The sequence below is a fragment of the Chiloscyllium plagiosum genome, chromosome 3 (assembly GCF_004010195.1).
Source record: "Chiloscyllium plagiosum isolate BGI_BamShark_2017 chromosome 3, ASM401019v2, whole genome shotgun sequence".
Classification (NCBI taxonomy): Eukaryota; Metazoa; Chordata; class Chondrichthyes; order Orectolobiformes; family Hemiscylliidae; genus Chiloscyllium; species Chiloscyllium plagiosum.
In genome coordinates, this window is record NC_057712.1 from 29,745,753 (window position 1) to 29,767,480 (window position 21,728).

Sequence of the window (21,728 nt, forward strand, 5' to 3'; positions counted from 1 at the left end):
AAAAATCTCATTTCCCCAAGGTGTTTGGCTCTCCCAGGGTCAAATGGATCACTATCAAAATTGCATATGTGAAACATATGTTTCTTCAGTGGATGCTCACTCTGTTTAATACAATTCTGACACGCCACATGGATGACAATAATTAATTTTTTATGATCTAGCCATTAATTTCTCCATTCTGCTTTTTTATCAAGTGTGTGGTATCTTATTTTTTAAAAGATGCAGCCATTGTTTCTGTGTTGGCTTCCTCCACCCTGCAGTTATTCAGTCTAGTAACAAATTTCTGCTCTTTCTTTGTGACCCTTCATATTTCTTTAAACTTTCATAGAGCACATCTTCTCCCTTCTCTGCATAACTTTCAGTTCAGATACTGCACTGCAAGTCCATCACAGTATGGACTTTAGATGAAGTCTTTACGATGAGATTGTCAGCATCCATTATTATATCTTCATGTGTTTATGACAATGTGTTACATTTGTGACTTAGCACAGCAATGATAACTGATATTAATTATGCAAATAGAACATGCATCCCTAATTTGAGCAGTCAACAAGGATAGTAATCATTCCCAAGATGGGCACAGCATAATCACCTGGACAATCCCATTGACACTGTTTTGAAAATGTATCTTAGCCTTAGTATTAAAGGGAATTGAATGGTGACACTGGCTTTGGCAAAAATAGCAGCTGCAATTTATGAAACTACAAACTGATTTGAATCCATTGGATGAACCAGATGAACACAGTGATGAAACTCATCAGTCTACAGAAGGCTAATTTTCAGAGAAAAGAGATGAACACAAGGCAATAGCCCATCATCATTTTGTGGAAGCAGAAAGAGTATTTGGTTATTTCTTTTTCAGACAAACACGAGTCATACATCTGCTACTGTCCTTTAAAATTGCAATAATAGTCCCAACTACGTTATTAAGACCACAATTTCCATTGGAATGGAGTCCTACTGCTTGTTCCAGTTGAGCATTTTGACTCTTCAACAGCCTGTGGGCTAATATTTAGGGTTAACAGGGTAATGGAATTGCCGATCCTATTTTTATGTTTTTTTCCATTTCAATAGCAATGATTCTCCTTGTGATAAATTGGCCCTGGACACAGTGAACTGCCCTATTGCAAATAGTCCTCTTTCCTAGACCTGTCATCCTTCAACTTTCTCGATGTTCTGGAGCTGAAAACACTTTGTGAAATTTGACGGTGCCACATTCATTCACTCTTCCTCCACCAAGCCTTTGTCCATTTTAAACTTTGACCAATTCAAAATCTATCAACTTTCTAATTGTGCAGTGAGCGTTATAGTAATGTTGAAATGTTTCATTTGATCTTAACTTCTGAAGTGCCCTGCCAAATTGCTTTGGAATGAAAAATATGTTCATACTTATTATGATCAGGCGAATAAAGAGAGTGTACTCAGAAAGTAGGGCATTGCAGTGTCAGATTTAGATGCTCGATCTAGTGTCATATCACCAGGAAATAGTGTGAACTTTGTGTGAAACAAATTGGGTAGCAGAACAATCATGACAGATCTCTTTGGAAAAGTTTATTTTTTATGATTAGCTCACATATCTTCAATGTAAATGAGAAGGTTGATTGCTTTTATCCATTACTTGTTTTTAGTGCAATGTCTATTGATAAGAGTGCTTTGTGTATATTTATATATAATTATACATTGTTGTCTTCATTTCAGATCAGCCCTGTGGTGGATTAGTTCAAGGACCAAATGGCACAATAGAAAGTCCTGGATTTCCTTATGGTTACCCGAATTATGCGAACTGTACTTGGATTATCATTACAGGAGAAAGGAACAGGATACAGCTAGTATTCCAGATCTTTGCTTTAGAAGAAGATTTTGATATTCTATCCATTTACGATGGGCAACCACAACAGAGCAACTTGAAACTGAGGTATGGTGTCATTTGTTTTTGGAAACCGCTGGAATATACTCTTACAGTTGCTGCCTGTCAGCATTGATGGATATGTTTGCAAGTTCTTTGTGTGAGTTGATGCAGAACTTGTAGTTGTTGCAAGCAGATCAGTTCATTCTTTTTCTGAAAAACACCCATATTCAGACTTCGAACGGAAACTATTGGAAAGAATTTAACAAATACTTCATTTTGCTGTTTGAAACTTCTGACGTTCCATTATGCCTTGGAGTTGCTTTTCTGATTTTGGGGCAATGCTTCAATTTTGCAATTTTTCCTTTGTTTCCCTGATCAGGGGCACAGGTTGATGGTTTGATCCAAGATTTCTGCCAAAGACACTTTGTCTTTGACTTTACACAGCGTAGTTTGTGGTAAATGAGTCTCTGTTTTCTCGCAGTGGGATATGCTGGTCTCCTCACATCACAGCACAGTTAGGCTCAGACATGAATGACATAGGGAATTTTGGACTCAAACCCATGACTTGTTCCCTTCTGAAATGTGCTTAGTCCCTTGAAACGGTTGATCATAATGCCTACTTTATATCTCATTAGTTGTAGTTGTAGTTCACTTTGTCAGTTTCTTGGCAAATGAAGTGAAAATCTCTAGTTTTTGTGTAGCAACAAGATATAACTGTGAACATTATTAAAGCCAAAATCATCATATGACAGCTGCTTCACAAACAGCATTACAACTGAAGGTTTTTTTTTTAAATTAGCAAGTATTGTCTTTAAATTAGAAATTTGGTACCTGATGGAGAATAAATTTGGTTTAAGAAGCCCAATGCAATATTCATTTAAATACAATTGACAAAAAGCCCTAATGATAGATTCCCTCCTGAGAAAACAATATCTTCGATCTGCCCTTGGTCTAGTTTGTGCAGAAACGAATTGTGGCAGTGGAACAGTTTGTAAATGATGTCTGCTGGAAGGAAAAACATTTCATGGTTCTGCTTCAGGATTTATTGGTAGGAAATATAACACAACTTTATAGGAAGCCATCTATCTGTGTTGAATTTCTAATAATAGGCAGAACAATATACCAACAGTTATGACATTGACTAATCCTAGCTGGGCGAATGGCTGGATTCTGCTACTTTCAATGGCATTACAGCTATCATTTGCAATTGATTTAGATTGTGTCTCCCATAAGGACCAGTGGCCATCTTAATATTTGGTGACATAGCCGTGGGAAGAAAGATCTTGACAGAACAGCAGCTGATGTTTGCTGTACACAATTATCTGTTACTTATTGGAAGATAGCTAGATTAATACAACTGTTGAACTAATGTTCAGTGATTTAGAAAAGCTAGAAGATAGTTGTAAACTATGACAAATGCCCAATTGGTGCCTAAAATGACAAACTTGCAACTTGTTCTGCACTGTTATGAAAATTGATCATGGTGCAGGTCAAGAGATCAACTAAGCTAACTATCGTATACAGTAAAGGTAAAGTTGCCATCGCCCCAGAAGACCATATGACTGCTATCTCAGAGAGGCAACTAGTGGTGAGTTTAAGGACACCACACTTCAGGTGAGGGGCAAGGTTTAGAATGTAAGACCTTCATGGTGGCCTCAACTGGTAGAAGAATTTAAACCACACTGTTGGTATCACTCTGCATCACAAACCAGCTGTCCAGCCAACCTAAATGTTGCAATTTTGCAAATATTGCAAAACAGTATTCAATGTTATCCCATACTGATAGTATCTCAATCGAAAAACAGTTTCTAGTAGGTTCGTGTCTCAAGAAATGTGAAGCTAAGGTGGAACAAAAAAGTATGAAGCTCAGAATTTAATCCGACTGGCTAAGGTGATGGCAGACCTATTCCTGCTGTATTGTTCCGTCAGATATGTAAAAGGTCAACCACTAGTTAGTCATTGCTTCAAAACAGGAAAACAAATCTGAGTGAGAAAGAAAGACTAAAGCAGCAAACTGAGAAATGTGATACTTCTTTTCCATGACAGTTAATGCTTTGGAATTTTCTCACGCTGCTGTTCACAAATTTCTCTTCACAAGAAGGCATTTGCGATGTCAAAACACAGATACTGTGGCCAGTAAGGTTCCACAGAGATCAGTGCTGGGACCCACAAAAATCCTTGGATTCTGGAAACATACCAGAGGATTGGAAAACTGCCAATGTGCCATCTTTATTCAAAAAGGGAGGGAGGCAAAAAGCAGGTAACTACAGGCCAATTAGCTGAAATTCAATTGCCAGAAAAGTATTGGAATCAATTATTAAGGAAGTAAGAGCAGAACAATGGGAAAATCATAATCTAATAAAGCAGACTCAGCATCATTTCATGAAAGGGAAATCATATCTGACTAACTTAATCATTTTTTGAGGATAGAGGGAATCAGTAGACAATTCATATTTGAACTTCCAGAAGGTGTTTGACAAAATATCTCACAAAGATTAAGTCATAAGGTAAGAACTCATGTTATTAGAGGTAGTATACTCACATGGAAAGAGACTTGGCTAATGGGCAGGAAGCAGTCAGCCATGTTGGTGACCTGTCACAAGTGTGCTTTCACAGGGATCAGTTCTGGGATTGAAACTGTTTGCAATATTTATTAATAAATTGGAAAAAGGGAGTAAATGTACTGTAGCCAAGTTTACAAATGACATAAAAATAGGTGAATGGCAAGTTCTGAGAGGGAAACAAATAGTTTACAGTGAGATATTGACACGTTAAGTAACTTGGTAAATAGAGTATAATGTGGGGAAATGTGAAGTTGTTCATTTTGGCAAGAAGGACAAAATACCAGAGTATTATTTAAATGGAGAAATACTGTAGAAAGCCACAACACAAATGGACTTGGGTGTATTTATGCATGAAACACAGAAAGCTATCACACATGTGCAACAGGTAATCAAGAGGACAAATGGAATGTTGACCCTTATTTGAAGGGGATTGGTGTATCAGAATAATGACGTCTTACTGCAACTAGACAAGGTGCTGCTGAGATCATATCTGGAGAACTGTGAGCAATTTTGGTTCCTTTCTTGAAAGAAAAATATCATTTCATTGGAGATAGTTCAGAGAAGGTTCACTAGGATGATCCCCAGATTGTCTTACAAATAAAGGCTAAGCAAATTGGGACTGTATTCACTGACATTTATATGGATGAGAGGTGATCTCATTGAAACATATAGGATTCTTAAGAGCTTGACAGAGTCAATGCTGGAAGGGTATTTCCTCATGGGATAATCTAGAACCAGCTGGCATAGATTCAGAATGAAGGGGCACGAAGCTAAGATTGAGATGAGGAAAAATTTCTTCCCTCAGTAGGTTGTAAGTCTTTAGAACTTGCAACAGAGAGCTATGGGGGAAATCCTTGTGTATACTTAAGGTTGAAATAGAATCTTGATCAGTAGGAGAATCAAGAGCTCTGGGGTAACGACAAGAAAGTGGATGGGAGACATGTTTTTCTCACTGTTTTCACCATTAGGAGAATATTCTATATCGGACAATTCTGGCCTATGGCTAGGAAACTGAATTTCCTAACACAATAGGAATGAGACATTCATTCATAACTCAACCAGTCATATTCTTTCCTTCCTTTTTTGTAGGTGAAGAAATTTCAGTGATGAGCTTGTGTAAGTTTTTGTCATCTTTTGTCTCTTTTTAAACAAATCTGTGAGCATTTTGTTTGTCAAACATCTCCAACATTTCTGTGCAAGATTTTCCAAACACTTCCACTGGAAAAAAATATGAAAAATCCAGAAATATAATTGAAGAGGTGAATTGATTGCATATGAGCAGCAGCAACGTAAGAATATCTGCATGATTTAAGTACAAAGGAGGAGGTTTACCTGAGTTCTCTGTAGTTTTAATGATTGACAGATAACAAACCTCATGTACAGAATTAAACATAGTATTACTGTATGAAAATGCCGACTTGTGTGAAAACTGTGCTTAGCCCTTGACACTAAGGTTGAAAATAATGAGCTCAATAGTGTAATAAGAATGAGTAGAAGTGAATTCAGCAAACATATTAGCAGTACCTAAAAAAATCTCTTATCGTGAAAGCTGAACATAAATAACAGTGATGATTGTAAACAAATGAAACACAGAAATCATTGTAATTGAAAACCATTTGTTATAAGAGTAAATTCCACTACTCTAATGGAATTTGCTTCAGTGATGACAGTCATTGAACAATGTGATAATGATTTGTCCAAACAGTATTGAACGGCCAACCATTCTTTGAAACAAATGACATGAGAAAGTGTGGATTTGGCATTTTTCAGAATCAGCTTCACTTGTGGACACCATCCAGCTTATTCATTTCAGGGAAAGCTTCGCTAAAACTTTTCCCTGAACCTCAAAGCTCCACTTTCTACAACGTTTCAGTTGTTTGCTGCCAGGGAAATATCAGAGCGAGCAACACAAGAGGCTCATATCTGTTCCAAATTTCATTGGATGTTTATAAGCTTTCTTGTCAATCAACAGAAAACCAACTTATGTCAACAGATCTTGAACTCAATACTTGGAAGCTGTACATTCTTGCCTTGTGGAGATGTGTATCTGAAAACAAAATTGGTGGGTTGAATGTGATATAATACTTAGAATTCTATGATATTTTATTAAGTTGTATCCCCATACTCCATGCAATAATTTACTTTTGAAGTGAATGGGTTAGAAATTTTCCCCAACTCTCAACAGTGAGCTCCAAATATTGGAAATAGCATGGACAAGCATCAAATGTGACAACTCCAGAAAAGCTTGTTGTGCTTGGAAGAGCAACAACTGAAAGAGATGACAGTATTTTCAGGATGAAGAGAATCAGCTTGGAGGAGAAGAAGCGAGGTTGAAAGAAAGGAAACCAGACTGAGATGAGGAGGTGCTGGTGTTGGACTGGGGTGGACAAAGTCAGAAGTCACAACAGGCTACAGTTCAACAGGTTTATTTGAAATCACAAGTTTTTTTTTGAGTGTTTCTCCTTTGTCAGTGCAACAATACTCCTTCCTCCTCACTTCACCTGATGAAGGAGCAGTGCTCTGAAAGCTTGTGATTTCAAATAAATCTGTTGGATTATAACCTGTTGTCATGTGACTTCTGGCTTGATTGAGATGGCAGTGGGTGCGAGAGAGAGAGAGAAAAAACCTCTGATAGCAGGGGCAGTGAGGGCGGAAGATAGGAAAACTTTGTTGGGAGGAATATGCTTGGGATGGAGGGAATCTTCGATTGGAAGAGTAGTCATCATGAATGTGGTTGGGGGAGGGAGAGTGGAAGTTGTTTCTGGAAATGAGCAGCACTGGGCCTGAAGTCAAGGAGGTTAAAAGCAGGACAAGGTCTTGGAGCCTGAAGAGAGGTAGATCTTCAGAAGATGAGAGCAATCTAGTGTCATTGGCCAAGGGTTGTGGAAAGGAGAGAGATACTGGAAAATTGCTTCTTGGCCAGTTGGCCTGTGAGGGGAGGGAGGAAACTTCCCAAAATAAGACTAATGGGCTTATGGAGTGTCTGTATCAGGGGAACCAGGGAGACCTACTCATTCAAATGCTCTGCATGGATCACAGGCTGAACCTAAAGCAGAAGGACCCAAAGCACTTAAAGATCAGAAACCTGGTGGGCAAGTCTCATTGTGGTCAAATAAACACACATAGTCTGGAGTAAAGTCTATGTGTTTAATCTCAGTGAGAACCTAATTTTTCCAATGGCCAAATTTAATATGCAGATGGGTTATTAATCTAATATATGGCATCTATTTTAAAAAATTCTTTTCACAGGTTGTGGGCATTGTCATCTGGGCCAACATTATTGCCCATCTGTAGTTGTCTTTGAAAAGGTGATGATGAGCTACCCTCTTGAAATGCAGCAGTCAATTTTCTGTGGGTAGACTCACAGCATCATTAGAAAGAGAGTTCTGGAAATTTAATCCAAGCATAGTCAATGACATAGCTGCCTTTAATTTTGTAAGAGCCAAATACATCAACAAGCAGGTGCATAGAAGATATCTTGGTTAATGGATAATGGATGAGAGCTCAGATTATTCCAGTATTTGGTGTGATGAATGGATTTTTAAAGTTGTTTATAATTTAAATCAGACTTTTAATTTGTGTGACCTTCCCTGTCCCTTTTGCATTTGTTCTGTGCTCCTGAGAGCATGTGTTTGTAAAAAGGAGCAAACATCTGAAGTGTGAGGTATGGGAGAATGGAACAGTAATGGGGGGAGGGGAGGGGGTGTAGAACAGGATGTGTGAGAAGAAGTGAAAATGCAACCAGTGAGCAAAGAGCTGGAAGTGAATGAGAGAGTAAAGTTTTGCACAGGCAAAATGAGAGATTTGTAAGAAAGGAAGAGCTAAGAGGGATGGAGAGAGAGAATGGGACCAAGTCAGAAGAGAGGTGAATTGGAATGTCTGAGAAAAGAAGTATAATCTACATGGAGGAAAGTTAGGCTGAAGCCTGTTATGACATGGGGTAAACCCTCCTGCTTAAATTTAAACCAGCAACAAAGAAAAAAGATTTATCCCAAGCATAATCTGTGAAAATTCAAGAGGCCAAGAACTATTTAAAGTAAAAATGTACTACTTTATTTCTTAAAGTATAACATAGAATAATTAAATAACAACTATTTACAACTCCTTCCTCTAACCTATTGTTTACATTCCCTTCTATATCAGTCTTAGGTTTACCAAAATTTCAAATTTTAAAGACCAACCAGATGTTGAATTTTCTCTTATATCTTCCTCATTCTTCTTCAGGATTTCCGTTCCACAGGTTACTGACCGATAAAGGTTCCTTTAAGAGAGCTATTTTTTCCAGGCAGTCTGCAGATGCTGGTGGCTTGGCAGTTCTCCTCAACCGTTCAATTTCCCCGGTCTTATACCCCCAAAGCATTGGATTGTGTAATTGGCTTTTAAGATTGTCAATATACTAAATTCAAACTTGATTGGAGTTTGGTATTTTTCAGGGTATAATTTAAACTGATTGGTCTAATTCTAATTTGTTTTTGTCTCCAGGCAACAAGCTAATTGAGTTGTTCAACCAAATGTTACATTATACCTTGTTCAGAACACTTGGTGCTGTGTCAGGTAGTTCTGGTAGTTTTTAACTCTCTTAAAGGTATAGTGCACCCACATCTTCATAACAATGAAAGATGGAGTTTGAATGGTCCCCTCAAAGAGAGAGAGAATGGAAGAATAGGAGTTGTGTAAATAAGCAGCAATCTGGAATGTATTGCATGTTGCTGTATACAGGTTTATCCTAACATGGTGACAGTTCAGTGACTTCATTAAGCTGACTGTAGACAGAAACATCATGACCAGAGTGATTTGTAGCCCAGCCAGTACAAAGAAAATTCAGAGGGAATATTGGTCAAGGCATGCAGAATGTTGTCTTCCAATCTCTTTCCTCTTGCTCTGATTGCACTTGTAGACACCTATTGACCTGCCCAAGATCACAACCAATCACTTAACTACATATCAGTGAATGAACATGTGTGTGGTCCTATCACTCTGCAATCTACATGACCATATGAACCAAAATCTCAAACTCTTGAATCCGTCCATTTGAGTGCTACCTGTTAGCATGGTACCAAGAATGGATGCTATTCAATTTCCCAGCCAGCAACTGCCAGTTTGTATCTGCAGTGATGCGTGCAAACAGTGCTGAACAAACTGATTGGTTAGTCTGGGTTATTTTAGTTATTTTGATGGAAGTGGAGTTATATATCTATCCCCACAGTGTGGAAACAAGCCATTCAGCTCAACAATTCCAAAGAGTACCCTACCCAGACCCATCCCTTACCCCTGTAGACCTGAATTTCCCATGGCTAATGCACCTAACCTACACATCTCTGAACACTATGGACAATTTAGCTTGGCCAATCCATCTAACTTGCACATCTTTTGGACTGTGGGAGGAAACCGGAGCATCTGGCAGAAACCCGTGTAGACAACATGAAACTCCACACAGACAGTCGCCCAAAGATGAAATCGAACCTGGCTGCCTGGTGCTGAGAGGCAGTAATGCTAGCCACTGAACCACCATGCCACCCCAGGATTGACCAGGATTGTAGGAATGTAATGTTACTTCACAATTAGACATTGACCTGGCTTTGAAATGGTAGACCTTGAACACAGACTACGATCTAAGCAGATCAAAACTCCTGACCAACGTTTTGGTACTCAGTACAACTATTTGTTGATTACTAAGGATACTGTAGAAATATTAACAAATCCAGTGACAAGTCTCCATTGGGTCAAACATCCTCCTTGAGAACAAGAGAAAATCTTTGTTTAAAAAATAGAAGTTTGTTCAACCTGAAGTAGTTTTGGATAATATTTGAAAGTTCCACCCATAACGTCTTGGACAAGCAACACTGGAGCTTCGATGGAATTCTCTGATCACCTTTTCGAAAATTATCCCTCCTGAAATTGTCAGTTATCCATGGATGTTACTCTTTCACTTTAAGCAAAACCAACATGTACCTAATGAACATTTAATGAACACATCGGCAAGATCATGCAAGAAAGCATTTTAATTCCCAAAAAATGGTGTCGTGCAGCTTATTTAATATTGTTCACTGCACAAGACTTCCCAAAGCTAGACTTATGTACTACAGGTTGAAGTTACTCTTGAATTCATGACCTTCTGATTCAATCTCATATATAAACATATAATTAAAACATTACGATGCTTATTCTACTGTGAAAGTAAATAAATTATTGAATATTACAATACACAAACAAAGCATTTGATCCAAAAACCTCTGTGCTGGTGTTTATCTCTATTTGAACTTTATTTTAAATTTCTCACGCTTACTTGTTCTGCACAATTTTAATCATTTTTAAAGAACTACATCACTTTGAAGGAACTTGTTTTCTTTTTGAAAGGAAACTATAATTTTTGCTGCATCAATGATTAATGGCAATGAATTCCATATTCTAAGCACTTTTTTGTGAGACATTTTATTTTTTACCTCCCCTTTGAATTATTTTAGTGCTTGTCCTAAATGCATGCCTTTTTATTAAAATCTTATCAGTTAATATTACACTACAATGTTTTGAAAGTTTGGAGACATTTCACAAGTCAGGTGCTAATTGTCTCAGTTCTAGTGGAAAAGCCAATATTCACAATCCTATCTTTATCACTTGAATATCTGAAGATATTCCACAGACCATTACACAAAACTGTCTGCGGACATATAAGCACAAAGGAATATAGCAGCAGGGATGCCTTGCTGCATGTACAGAGTCTTGGTGAGACCACACCTGGAGTATTGACTGCAGTTTGGTCTTAGTTGAGGAAGGATGTTCTGGTTGTGGAGGGAGTACAAGGAAGGTTGACCAGACTGATTCCTGGGATGTCAGAATTGATGTATGAAGAAAGATTGAAATCATTAAGTATATATTCTATCTAGAACTTCAGACAAATGAGAGGTTTCTCATAGAAACCTCTAAAATTCAGCCAGGACTAGATTGGGTAAACACTGCAAGGATATTCCTGATGCCCAGGGATGGGGTAACACTCTGAGGATAGAGGGTAGGCCATTTAGAATTGAGGTGAGGGGTAATTTCTTCAACCAGAAGAAAGGTGAGCCTGTGGAATTCTCTGCAACTGAAACCAGATCAGACCAAGACATTGAATGCTTTTAAGGAATTAGAGAAAGATCTTAGGATCTAAAAGAATATGGGAAAAGGAATAAAAGAATATGGGAAAAAGCTGAAACATGATACTGAGTTAGATGATCATCCATAATCACATTGAATGGCAGATGAGGCTCCAAGGGCAAAAGGCCTACTTCTGGTCCTATATCCTAACTGAAAAGAAGCACATCTCTAAACAATCAAACAAAACACTTTTATCTAATCTAAACATTCTGTACTTCTTAATTAACTGGAACAAGCAATTCAAAATGTGTTGCATTTAAGTTTACTTTCATACATATCTATAATAATCAATTTCATTCCTAATAATATTTGGAAGGTGATTGGATGTTGAAGGGATGAATATATTGCGTGAAATCAAAATACTAATACTTTGGGATGGATATAAAAGGGACCTAAGGGGCAACCTTTTCACCCAGAGGGTGGTGCGTGTGTGGAATGAGCTTCCAGAGGAAGTGGTGGAGGCTGGTACAGTTACAGCATTTAAAAGCATCTGGATGGGTATATGAATAGGAAGGGTTTCAAGGGATATGGGCTGGGTGCTGGCAAATGAGACTAAATTAGGTTAGGATATCTGGTCGGTATGGATGAGTTGGACTGAAGAGTTTGTTTCTGTGCTGTACATCTCGATGACCGTATGACTGAGAGAAAGAAAAGAAAGGAATATGAAAAAGTAATAAATGTATAGGTTATTTTTCTATCGTTTCACAAGTTGACTGACTCATGATCTACTCAATTGTGGTATCTTGATTTTGCTCAGTGATCTTCCAGTTCCATGTTCAATATTGCACCATATATATTTAATGGCGAGGAGAGAGGCAGGAAAGAAGCGAAGGTTGCTGGGAAGTTTTTAAGTGGGGAGATTTTGTGATCAGGAACAGGACTCCAGGAAGGTATGTTGCCTCCCTGGTGCCAGGATATGGGATGTTACCGATCGGGTTTACAGGATTCTGAAGGGGGAGGATGAGCAGCCAGAAATTGTGGTACATATTGGCACCAATGACATAGCCAGGAAAGGGACTGAGGATCTGAAAAGTGACTACAGAGAGTTAGGTTTGAAGCTGAAGAGCAGGACGAGTAGAATAGTGATCTCAGGTTTGCTACCGGTGTCATGAGACAGTAAGGTGATGAACAGTCAGCGAGTGTAGCTTAAGACATGGCTGCGAAGCTGGTGCAGGAGGGAGGGCTTCAGATACTTAGACCATTGGGATGCCTTCTGAGGAACTGTACAAGAAGGACAGATTGCACCTGAACTGGAGGACTGTACAAGAAGGACAGATTGCACCTGAACTGGAGGGGCACAAATGTCCTGGGTGGGAGATTTGTTGGTGTGGTTCAGGAGGGTTTAAACTAGCTTGGCAAGGGGGTGGGAACCAGAGCTACATATCTGAGAGAGAGGTAGCTGTAGATGGGGCAGTGTTTGGATGTAGTGAATCTATCGTGAAGGTTTTTGACGTGACGAAACAAAGGGATTGGTTAAAGTGTGTCTGCTTTAACACAAGGAGTATCAGAAATAAGAATGATGAACTTAGAGCATGGATCAGTACATGAGACTATGACATTGTGGTCATAATGGAGGTGTGAGTTTCACAGAGGCAGAAATGGTTGCTAGATGTTCCAGGGTTTAGAACATTTAAAAAGAACAGGGAGGGTGGAATAAGAGGAGGGGGTGTAGCATTGCTAATCAGAGAGTGCATCACAGCTACAGAAACAAAGGTTGTTGAGGAAGTTAGGAACAACAAGGGAGCAGCCACCTCAATGGGAGCAGTACGGAGATTGAAAAGCTCATAGGCCGGCAGATTTTGGAAACATGCAGATGTAGCAGGGTTGTTGTTATGAGTGATTTCAACTTTCCCAATATTGACTGGAACCTCCTTAGTGCAGATGGTTTGGATGGAGCCGTTTTTGTCAGGTGTGTTCAGGAGGGTTTCCTTATTCAGATGAGGGGAGGGGCCATTTTGGATTTGGTGATCGGCAACGAGCCAGGACAGGTGTCAGATTTCACGGTGGGAGAACACTTTAGTGACAGTGCCCTCAACTGTCTCACATTTACCATAGCCTTGGAGAGGAAAAGGAGCAGTTACCAAGGTAAGATATTTTCATTGGGGAAAAAAATAAATTATTACACTATCAGACTGGATTTGGAAAGTATAGATTGGAAGCAATTATTCCACAGAAAGGGCACAATGGTCATGTGGAGACTGGTTAAGGAGCAATTGTTGCGAATGATGCACAAATTTGTTCCTCTGAGACAGGCAAGAAGGGGTAAGATTAAGGAACTTTGGATGACGAGAGCAGAGGGGCTTCTCGTCAAAAGGAAGAAGGCAGCTTACATAAGGTGGAGGAAGCAAGGATCTTACACAGCTTTAGAGGAGTACAGGCTTACTAGAAAGGAGCTTAGAAATGGACTGAGGAGAGCCAGGAGGGAGCACAAAAAAGGCTTGGCAGGATAGATTAGGAAGAACCCAAAGGCATTTTACTCATACATGAGGAATAAGAGAATGAAGGTAGGGCCGGTCAGAGATAGGGTAGGGAACTTGTGTGTGGAGTCTGAGCAGATAGGGGAAGCCCTAAATAAGTTTTATTGCTTTGGTTTTCACTAAGGAAAGGGACCTTGTTGTGAATGAGAACTTTGAGGAGCTAGAAACAGGCTTGAACAGATCAAGATTGATGAAGTTGATGTGCTGGAAATTCTGGCAAACATTAAGATTGATAAGTCCCCAGGGCCAGACCAGATTTATCCTAGGTTGTTCTGGGAAGCGAGAAAGGAGGTTGCTAAATCACTGGCAAAGATCTTTGCTTCCTCACTCTCCACGGGAATCATACCGGAAGAATGGAGGGAGGCGAATGTTGTTCCTCTTTACAAGAAGGGTAATAGGGAAATCCCTGGCAATTACAGACCCGTCAGTCTCACATCTGTGGTCAGCAAGGTTTTGGAAAGAATTCTGAGGGATAGGATTTATGACTAGTTGGAAAAGCATAAAGTGATTAAAAGCAGTCAGCATGGCTTTGTGAGGGGCAGGTCATACCTCACAAATCTTGTTGAGTTCTTTGAGGAGGTGACGAGACAAGTCAATAAAGGTCGAGCAGTGGATATGGTGTATATGGACTTCAGCAAGGCATTTGATAAGGTTCCCCATTGTAGGTTCACTCATAAGGTCAGGAGGTATGGGATATGGGGAGATTTGGCTGTTTGGATTCAGAATTGGTTGGCTGACAGAAGGCAGGGAGTGGTTGTAGATGGTAAGTGTTGTGTCTGGAGTGTTGAGTGGGGTCCTGCTGGGCTCTGTACTTGGGCCTCTGCTCTTTGCAGCTTTTATAAATGACTTGGATGAAGAGGTTGAGGGGTGGGTTAGTAAGTTTGCAGATGTCACAAATGTTGGAGGTGCCATTGATAGTATCGAGCGCATAGACAGGATTTAGATGGAGTTCAACCTGGATAAATATGAAATGATGCATTTTGAAAGATCAAACTTGAATGCTGAATGTAGGATTAAAAACAGGATTCTTGGCAGTGTGGAGGAACAGAGGGATCTTGGTGTTCAAGTGCATAGATCCCTCAAAGTTGCCACCCAAGTGGATAGGGTTGTTAAGAAAGCATATGGTGTTTTGGTTTTTATTAACAGGGGGATCGAGTTTAAGAACTGCGAGGTTTTGCTGTGGTTCTACAAGACGCGGGGTGAGACCACACATGGAATATACTGTCCAGTTCTGGTCGCCCTATTATAGGAAATATGCTGAGTCTTTGGAGAGGGTGCAAAGAAGGTTTCGCAGGATGCTGCATAGACTGCAGGGCTTGTCTTACGAAGAGAGGTTGACTAAGCTCGGACGTTTCTCTCCAGAGAGAAGGAGGAAGAGAGGTGACCTGCTCGAGGTATACAAGGTAATGAGAGGCATGAATATAGTCAATAGCTAGAGACTTTTCCCCAGGACAGGATTGACTGGCATGAGGGGTCATAGTTTTAAGATATTAGGAGGAAGATACAGAGGAGATGTCAGTGGTAGGTTCGTTATGCAGGGAGTTATGAATGCATGGAATGCGGTGGTGGTGGAAGCAGCATCATTCGGATCATTTAAGTGACTGCTGGACATGCACATGGACAGCAGTGATTTGAGGGGTACGTAAGTTATGTTATTTTATTTTAGATGAGGAATAATACTTGGCACAACATCGTGGGCCAAAAGGCCTGTTTTGTGCTGTTCTTTTCTATGTTCTACATTCTAACTCATATCAGCATTGTTTATGTTTCTGATTTACATTATATCATTTTCCTATTTTCTTTTTGCCAGTTCACCAGATAGGCTTGTTCCTGTTAACTTCTCTTCACAACCACAGTCCAATCTTCCAGAATCATTGCACTCTCATCAATTCATAATATTCTTTTTGACAATTGAATTTCCAAAGTTTCAAAAAAATTCAATATGGTGCCCATCAGAGAGTTTCATATGTTTTCAAATTTATTCAGCACCTTTGTATTTGGTAATGTTGGGTTTGTTTTACTGACAACAGTTCCACTTGCAAAGTACGTGATGAATATTCTTTGATTTCTTTTCTGGCACTGCAGGGCATTCTATTTTATTGCAAGAATTCTGTCCTTTACATTTTTTATATTAAGTATATTGCAAATAATTTGTCAAAATGGACCAAACACTTGGGAAATTCTAGTATTGTTTCTTCTTAACGTGAGATATCTGTACATATTCCCTGCCTTCTTTTACGACACAAGTAGTTTTCGCTGACCAGTAGACACTGCACGCCAGCTTTATTTTGAGTGATCCCAACTTTACTGTTTTCCGTCTCCACACCAGTTTGGCTTGGTACTAGCTTGGATCCATGAGCTGCCACAACATTTTAAATGATGCTCCTTTTAAAAAAAAAACTTGTGTTCCATTTTAAGTAAAACCTCAGTGCAAAACATAATACTTTTGTTCAAAACAGTTTTCTTGTGTTTCAGGCCACATTTGAATAATTCTTCAGCATATGCCTTCTGTAGGCTCACAAAGTGCCATGCAAAGGCCATATGGAATGTTCTTTAATTCCTTAAGATCTTGCCTTTTTGATTTATTTGCTTTTTTGCTTGTTTACATCAATTTCAGATGGCCACCTTGCTTTGAAAATCCTGTTTTCCTTTAATAAGAATAAAGTGTCTTCCTGTCATCATCAATACTGAATGCAAAGTCTAGGCCTGTCTTCAGATGTGTGAAGTACATTGGTTAAAAAAAAGGAAAGCAATGTCACAGAATTTGTCTCTGTCCCTGTAGCTTTCACTGCAGGATAGGGTAGATAGAAATATTTCCAAGACAGTGGTAGCATTTGTCAAGTGAGCGTTGAAGGGGAGCAGCTGCCTGCAGTTTCCATCTCCCCGGAATCCACGGGCAATTGTGAACCAGCAGGAGCTGATAACAAAGCGGCTCAACGTTGCTGAAGAGAGCAGAACAACATGGTACCAGCCTGCTGTAGGGTGCATCCACGAGACAGCCAGCAAAATAAGGGTCACAGATTGTTAATAAACCAGCAAGATGCTTAAAGCCTGTGAATGTGCTGCCACCTCCAGCTTTTAATAGATGGCTTAAAAAGAAGTGCTTGGTTGAGCAAAGGTTTTTTTTTGGGAATTAGCTTCAATTTTCTTTTGCTTCTAAGCTCCCTCGAGTTGGGACTGAAGGGATTTAAGATGCCAGAGGTAGCTAAGTAGGAACAGCTGTTATCACAGCATTCCCAGTGTTATTAGAAGCTATTTGTCAGGCATATATACAGAACCCTATGACAGAAGAAGCAGACTTCCACTATTGTGCTGAAGCCTGCGGCAGAGTCAGATAGTCATGTGGTGCAAATACGTCTGCCCAGGCAAGGGGAAGCTGAGGCAATAAGCTTTGGAGCAAAGTCAAAAAGCATGAACGCCTCTATGTTAAAAAATAATATACTCAGAAACTTTTATATCTTTAGTGGCTCAAGTGCAGGAATTCACCTGGACTCTGACCGCATCAAAGATAATTTTACCTCACAGTAACTACTCTACCTCACAGTAGCTACTCTACCTTTATAGCACAGGCCACTCTACCTCTCTGTTTTGCTTCTCCTCACCAGCTTTGTTGAGTGTTAGCTTGGATCTAAGAACTGACACCAGAAAAGCAAAGGAAAACAATTATTTATTTTTTTTAAAAGCAACGTACCTCCAATCTCAATTGATTACCTGAAGGAATGAGATTCCACTGATTTAATTGTTTATGTTCTGGGCCAGAGAAGTCGATTGATAATCATTAATGTCTATCACATTATTAAAAGAGGATTCATTCCATTAATTATCATACTTAAATTTCTACTTAATAGCAACTTCAGAAAATCGTATGCAAATAACATTAAGATAATGCCTTCACAAATCTAATGTCATAGCAGTCTAATTCATTTATTAGCTCTTAGCAAGTTATAATTCATTGGGTATCACTTCCTGCCCAAATGTTGCCAGTTTACTATCATATTAATTAATGTTATCAATTATGCACAATTATTTTTCTCAGTAAGAAATAGAGTTGTAGTATTATATAATCACATAAGGAGATTGTTTGGTCCATCATGTTTATTTTCTGAAGGAGCAGTCCAGTTCATTTTACTCCCCTGGTCTTATCCAAAATCCTGCTAAATGTATCTTCATAGAATCCCTACAGTTTGGCGCAGGCCATTCAGCCCATGGAGTCAATACTGATCCTCCAAAGAGCATCTCACCCAGACCCAACCTATCCCTATAATCCTGCATTTACTGAGGCTAATCGGTCTAGCCTGCAGATCCTGGATACGATAGGCACATCTTTGGACTGTGAGAGGAAATCGGAGCACCTGGAGGAAACCATGCAGACATGGAGAACATGCAGACTTCACACAGACAGTGACCTGAGGGTAGATTCAAGCCCAAGTCCCTGATGCTGTGAGGTAGCAGTGCTAACCATTGAGCCACTGTGACACACTGTCTTGAGTAAAGCTTCAATGTCCTTTTGAAAGTTACTGTTGAAACTATTTCCAGCATCCTTTCAGAAAATATATTCCAGGTCATACAAACTTGCTGAGTTAAGTAAAATGTCAAATTTGCTGAAATAAAATAAACTCCTCCACTTACCCTCTTATTGCCCCCGCATTTATTTTTTATTTGCTTGTGGGATATGGGCATCATTGGCAGGCCAGCATATATTCCCTGCCCCAACTTGGTGTGAAGTTGGTGGTAAGCTGCCTTCTTGAATTGTTGCAGTCCATGTGCTGTAGGCTTTTGCCAATCATTTTGAATAAGTGTCCTTTTATTACAGATGTTCAGGTCAGTGGATACTGCCTCTGCTTATTAATGTTATTAAAATCATTCACAATTTCCAACACTCCAATTAAATCGTTCTGTAAACTTTTCTGGTCAGAGACCTTCTAGTCTGCACATGCTATGGAAGTTGCTCAATCCCAGTACAGTTTTGGTAGCTTTCCTTGTTGTGTCAGGCACTTTACACCTGAAAAGATTAACTAAGACCATTGAATGATGACAAGCTTAGGATCCAAAGTTATATGATGATACCAGCATTACTGCTTTATATAATATACTAGCAATAGTGATTAACTATGTTGGTGTCTGACAGTTCTTCCCTACTGAGACATCTGATTGCACCAGAACTTCCTTGCTAAACTCAATGCCTGTACCTTATGCATTCATATCGTTAATGTGAAGTTGGCCTAGATTACTGTTTGGTAAAAACATGGGCATATGAGTGAATATTTCCCAGCTGCACCACAATGAAGATTATTGGATTGTGAAAGAGCAGATTTCATTATTTTTTTATCCAAGTACATATCCATTTTGATTTAATGGTTCCACGTTCATGAATATTGGGTACAACTAGAACAGTTGACTTAACTTATGGTACAAGCTGTGAAGTAAATAATGATTTATATGGGTGACTTGTGGGTGGCACAGTGGCACAGTGGTTAGCACTGCTGCCTCACAGCGCCAGAGACCTGGATTCAATTCCCTCCTCAGGCAACTGTCTGTGTGGATTTTGCACATTCTCCCCGTGTCTGCGTGGGTTTCCTCCCACAGTCCAAAAATGTGCAGGTTAGGTGAATTGGCCGTGCTAAATTGCCCGCAGTGTTAGGTGTAGGGGAATGGGTCTGGGTGGGTTGCTCTTCAGAGGATCGGTGTGGACTTGTTGGGCCGAAGGGCCTGTTTCCACACTGTAAGTAATCTTATCTAATCTAATCATGGTCTGCAGCATGTGCTTCAAGTACCTCTTCATTTTCACTTGCACTTTGCAAACCTTCATAGCATGCTAAACCCACTATGGTAAACACAAGTGCTAGTCAATGCTTGTTCATTGGCACTTAATATCCTTTTATTCTTGTGTGAGTTTGAAAGTTACAGTCGTTAAGAGTTGCATAAATCAATGAGCCAGGCTGATGTATTAACTTTAATGACATCAGTAAAAATGCACAGATGAAAATAAGACCCCGCATCATTCACATATGGGAATATTAGCCCTCAACTTTTAGTGTATTGCCCCAGAGAGTCATGACAGTAACTGAATAATTTAAAGGAAAATCAATTAAAGGTTCAGATTATTTTGTGAGGGTTTCATGTCTATTTAGAATGAGTTGAAAGGGGAAGAGGGTGAGGACAAGAAATGGAGCAGATGAGTTGTGACTTGTGATTCTGATAGCAGCTATCCATGAAACAGAACATTGTCCTCAGGGAAAGATCTGTAGATAGTACCAGTCCCTCTTGATGCAGCAGGCAGTGAGATTTCACAGGGAAACTCGAGGATTGTTACCAAGAACTGGCTTGACCCTCGCTTCTTTGATGTCGATGTGCACCTAACCCTGGAACCTGTGAGGGTCCACATTGCTGAATCATTCAAATGCCTTTTATTACTTTGCCAGACTTTCCATGTTTGCTTACTGATCCACTGTAACATAATTCTTCACCTTGCCCACATCCACTTTTTGTTTCTTTACTTAACCTCTTACTACAAAGTTTTACCTCACGCCATCATCCCTAGTGTCATTTGATCAGCCACACTCTCCACTGTATCAGAAAACTTCAATAATTGTGTGGGTCTGCCTTGTTAATTTATAATAAAGCCCAGTTCTGATGAAAGAACAAGACTGGAAAATATTGGGAGTAATTTTAATTTAATTCATGAGAACATACTTTTCATATGCAGTCCATAGGGACTGAGTTTAATTTGTTTCCACTTTAATTTGATGGCTTATGAAAGGTTGAGTCTCATTGTGACCTGCAGACTCTGTCATACAGTGGACAGATGGTGCTTGAAAGATTGGGTGTATGATTTGTTTGGAAGTTTGTGCCTTTTCTACAATACCGAACTTGGCCACTGCATGTTCCTTACAAAGACTCTTGTGCTCAGTGCCTACATGAATAAATCTTTTCCATTTTTGTTGGTCACACCAATAGATATGGGTATTAACTCTCCTCAGGGATGTTTTGAGGATATTCCTAAAGAATTTGCACTGTCCTAGGAGTCTTCCACCATAGCTGAGTTCAGAGCAGAGCAGTTGCATTGGGAGTCATGTGTCAGGCACAAGAATGACATATCTCTTCCAATGGAACTGTGTGATAATTGCCTTGATGCTGGGCATGTAGGTTTGGGAGAGGGAGCTGCTGCTGAATTGCATTTAACCAAATTTGGAGCAATTTGCCAATGTAATGTTGGTGGTACTTCTCAAGCTCTTTGAGGTGTTCACTATAATTTGTCCAATTCTCCAAAGCGCAAAGGCACTGCCACTAAATAAACCATGATGTTCATCTCAAATTTAAGATCCTAGTACTCAAATACTCTTTTCCTCAGTCTTCACTGGGAAACCCACAAAATGAGTCAACTGCTGGTCTTTCACTGAGACATTATTATGGAAAATTGGATGTAGAAACAGTGTTGCACCCAATTCCCAGATTCAGGTAAAATTGCCCACATCAACTTTTTTTTCTCGACAAAAGCTTCCTACACTATTTATTTAGTACTAAAATTGTATTGTGATTAGAAATTAATTTTCTTTTATATTAGTTCCTGATTTAGGTTTTAAAAAGTTCTTTTATGTGATCTGGGTGTCAGGTGTTGCCCTAACTACCCTTTCATTGATCATATGAGACTTTGCTGCAAGTCACATGTAGGCCAGACCAGGTAAGGATGGCAGATTTCCTTCC

The 21,728-nt window shown here is 39.4% G+C and overlaps 1 protein-coding gene across 1 annotated transcript in view; it reads left to right on the forward strand.

Annotated features, from left to right (window-relative positions):
• Positions 1–21,728, forward strand: part of LOC122548600 (CUB and sushi domain-containing protein 1-like) — a 2,366,391-nt gene that overhangs the window by 287,541 nt on the left and 2,057,122 nt on the right. Inside the window, exon 2 of the mRNA XM_043687435.1 lies at positions 1,699–1,915. Within this exon, the coding sequence (XP_043543370.1) occupies positions 1,699–1,915 (217 nt within the window). The remainder of the gene's footprint in view (positions 1–1,698; positions 1,916–21,728) is intronic.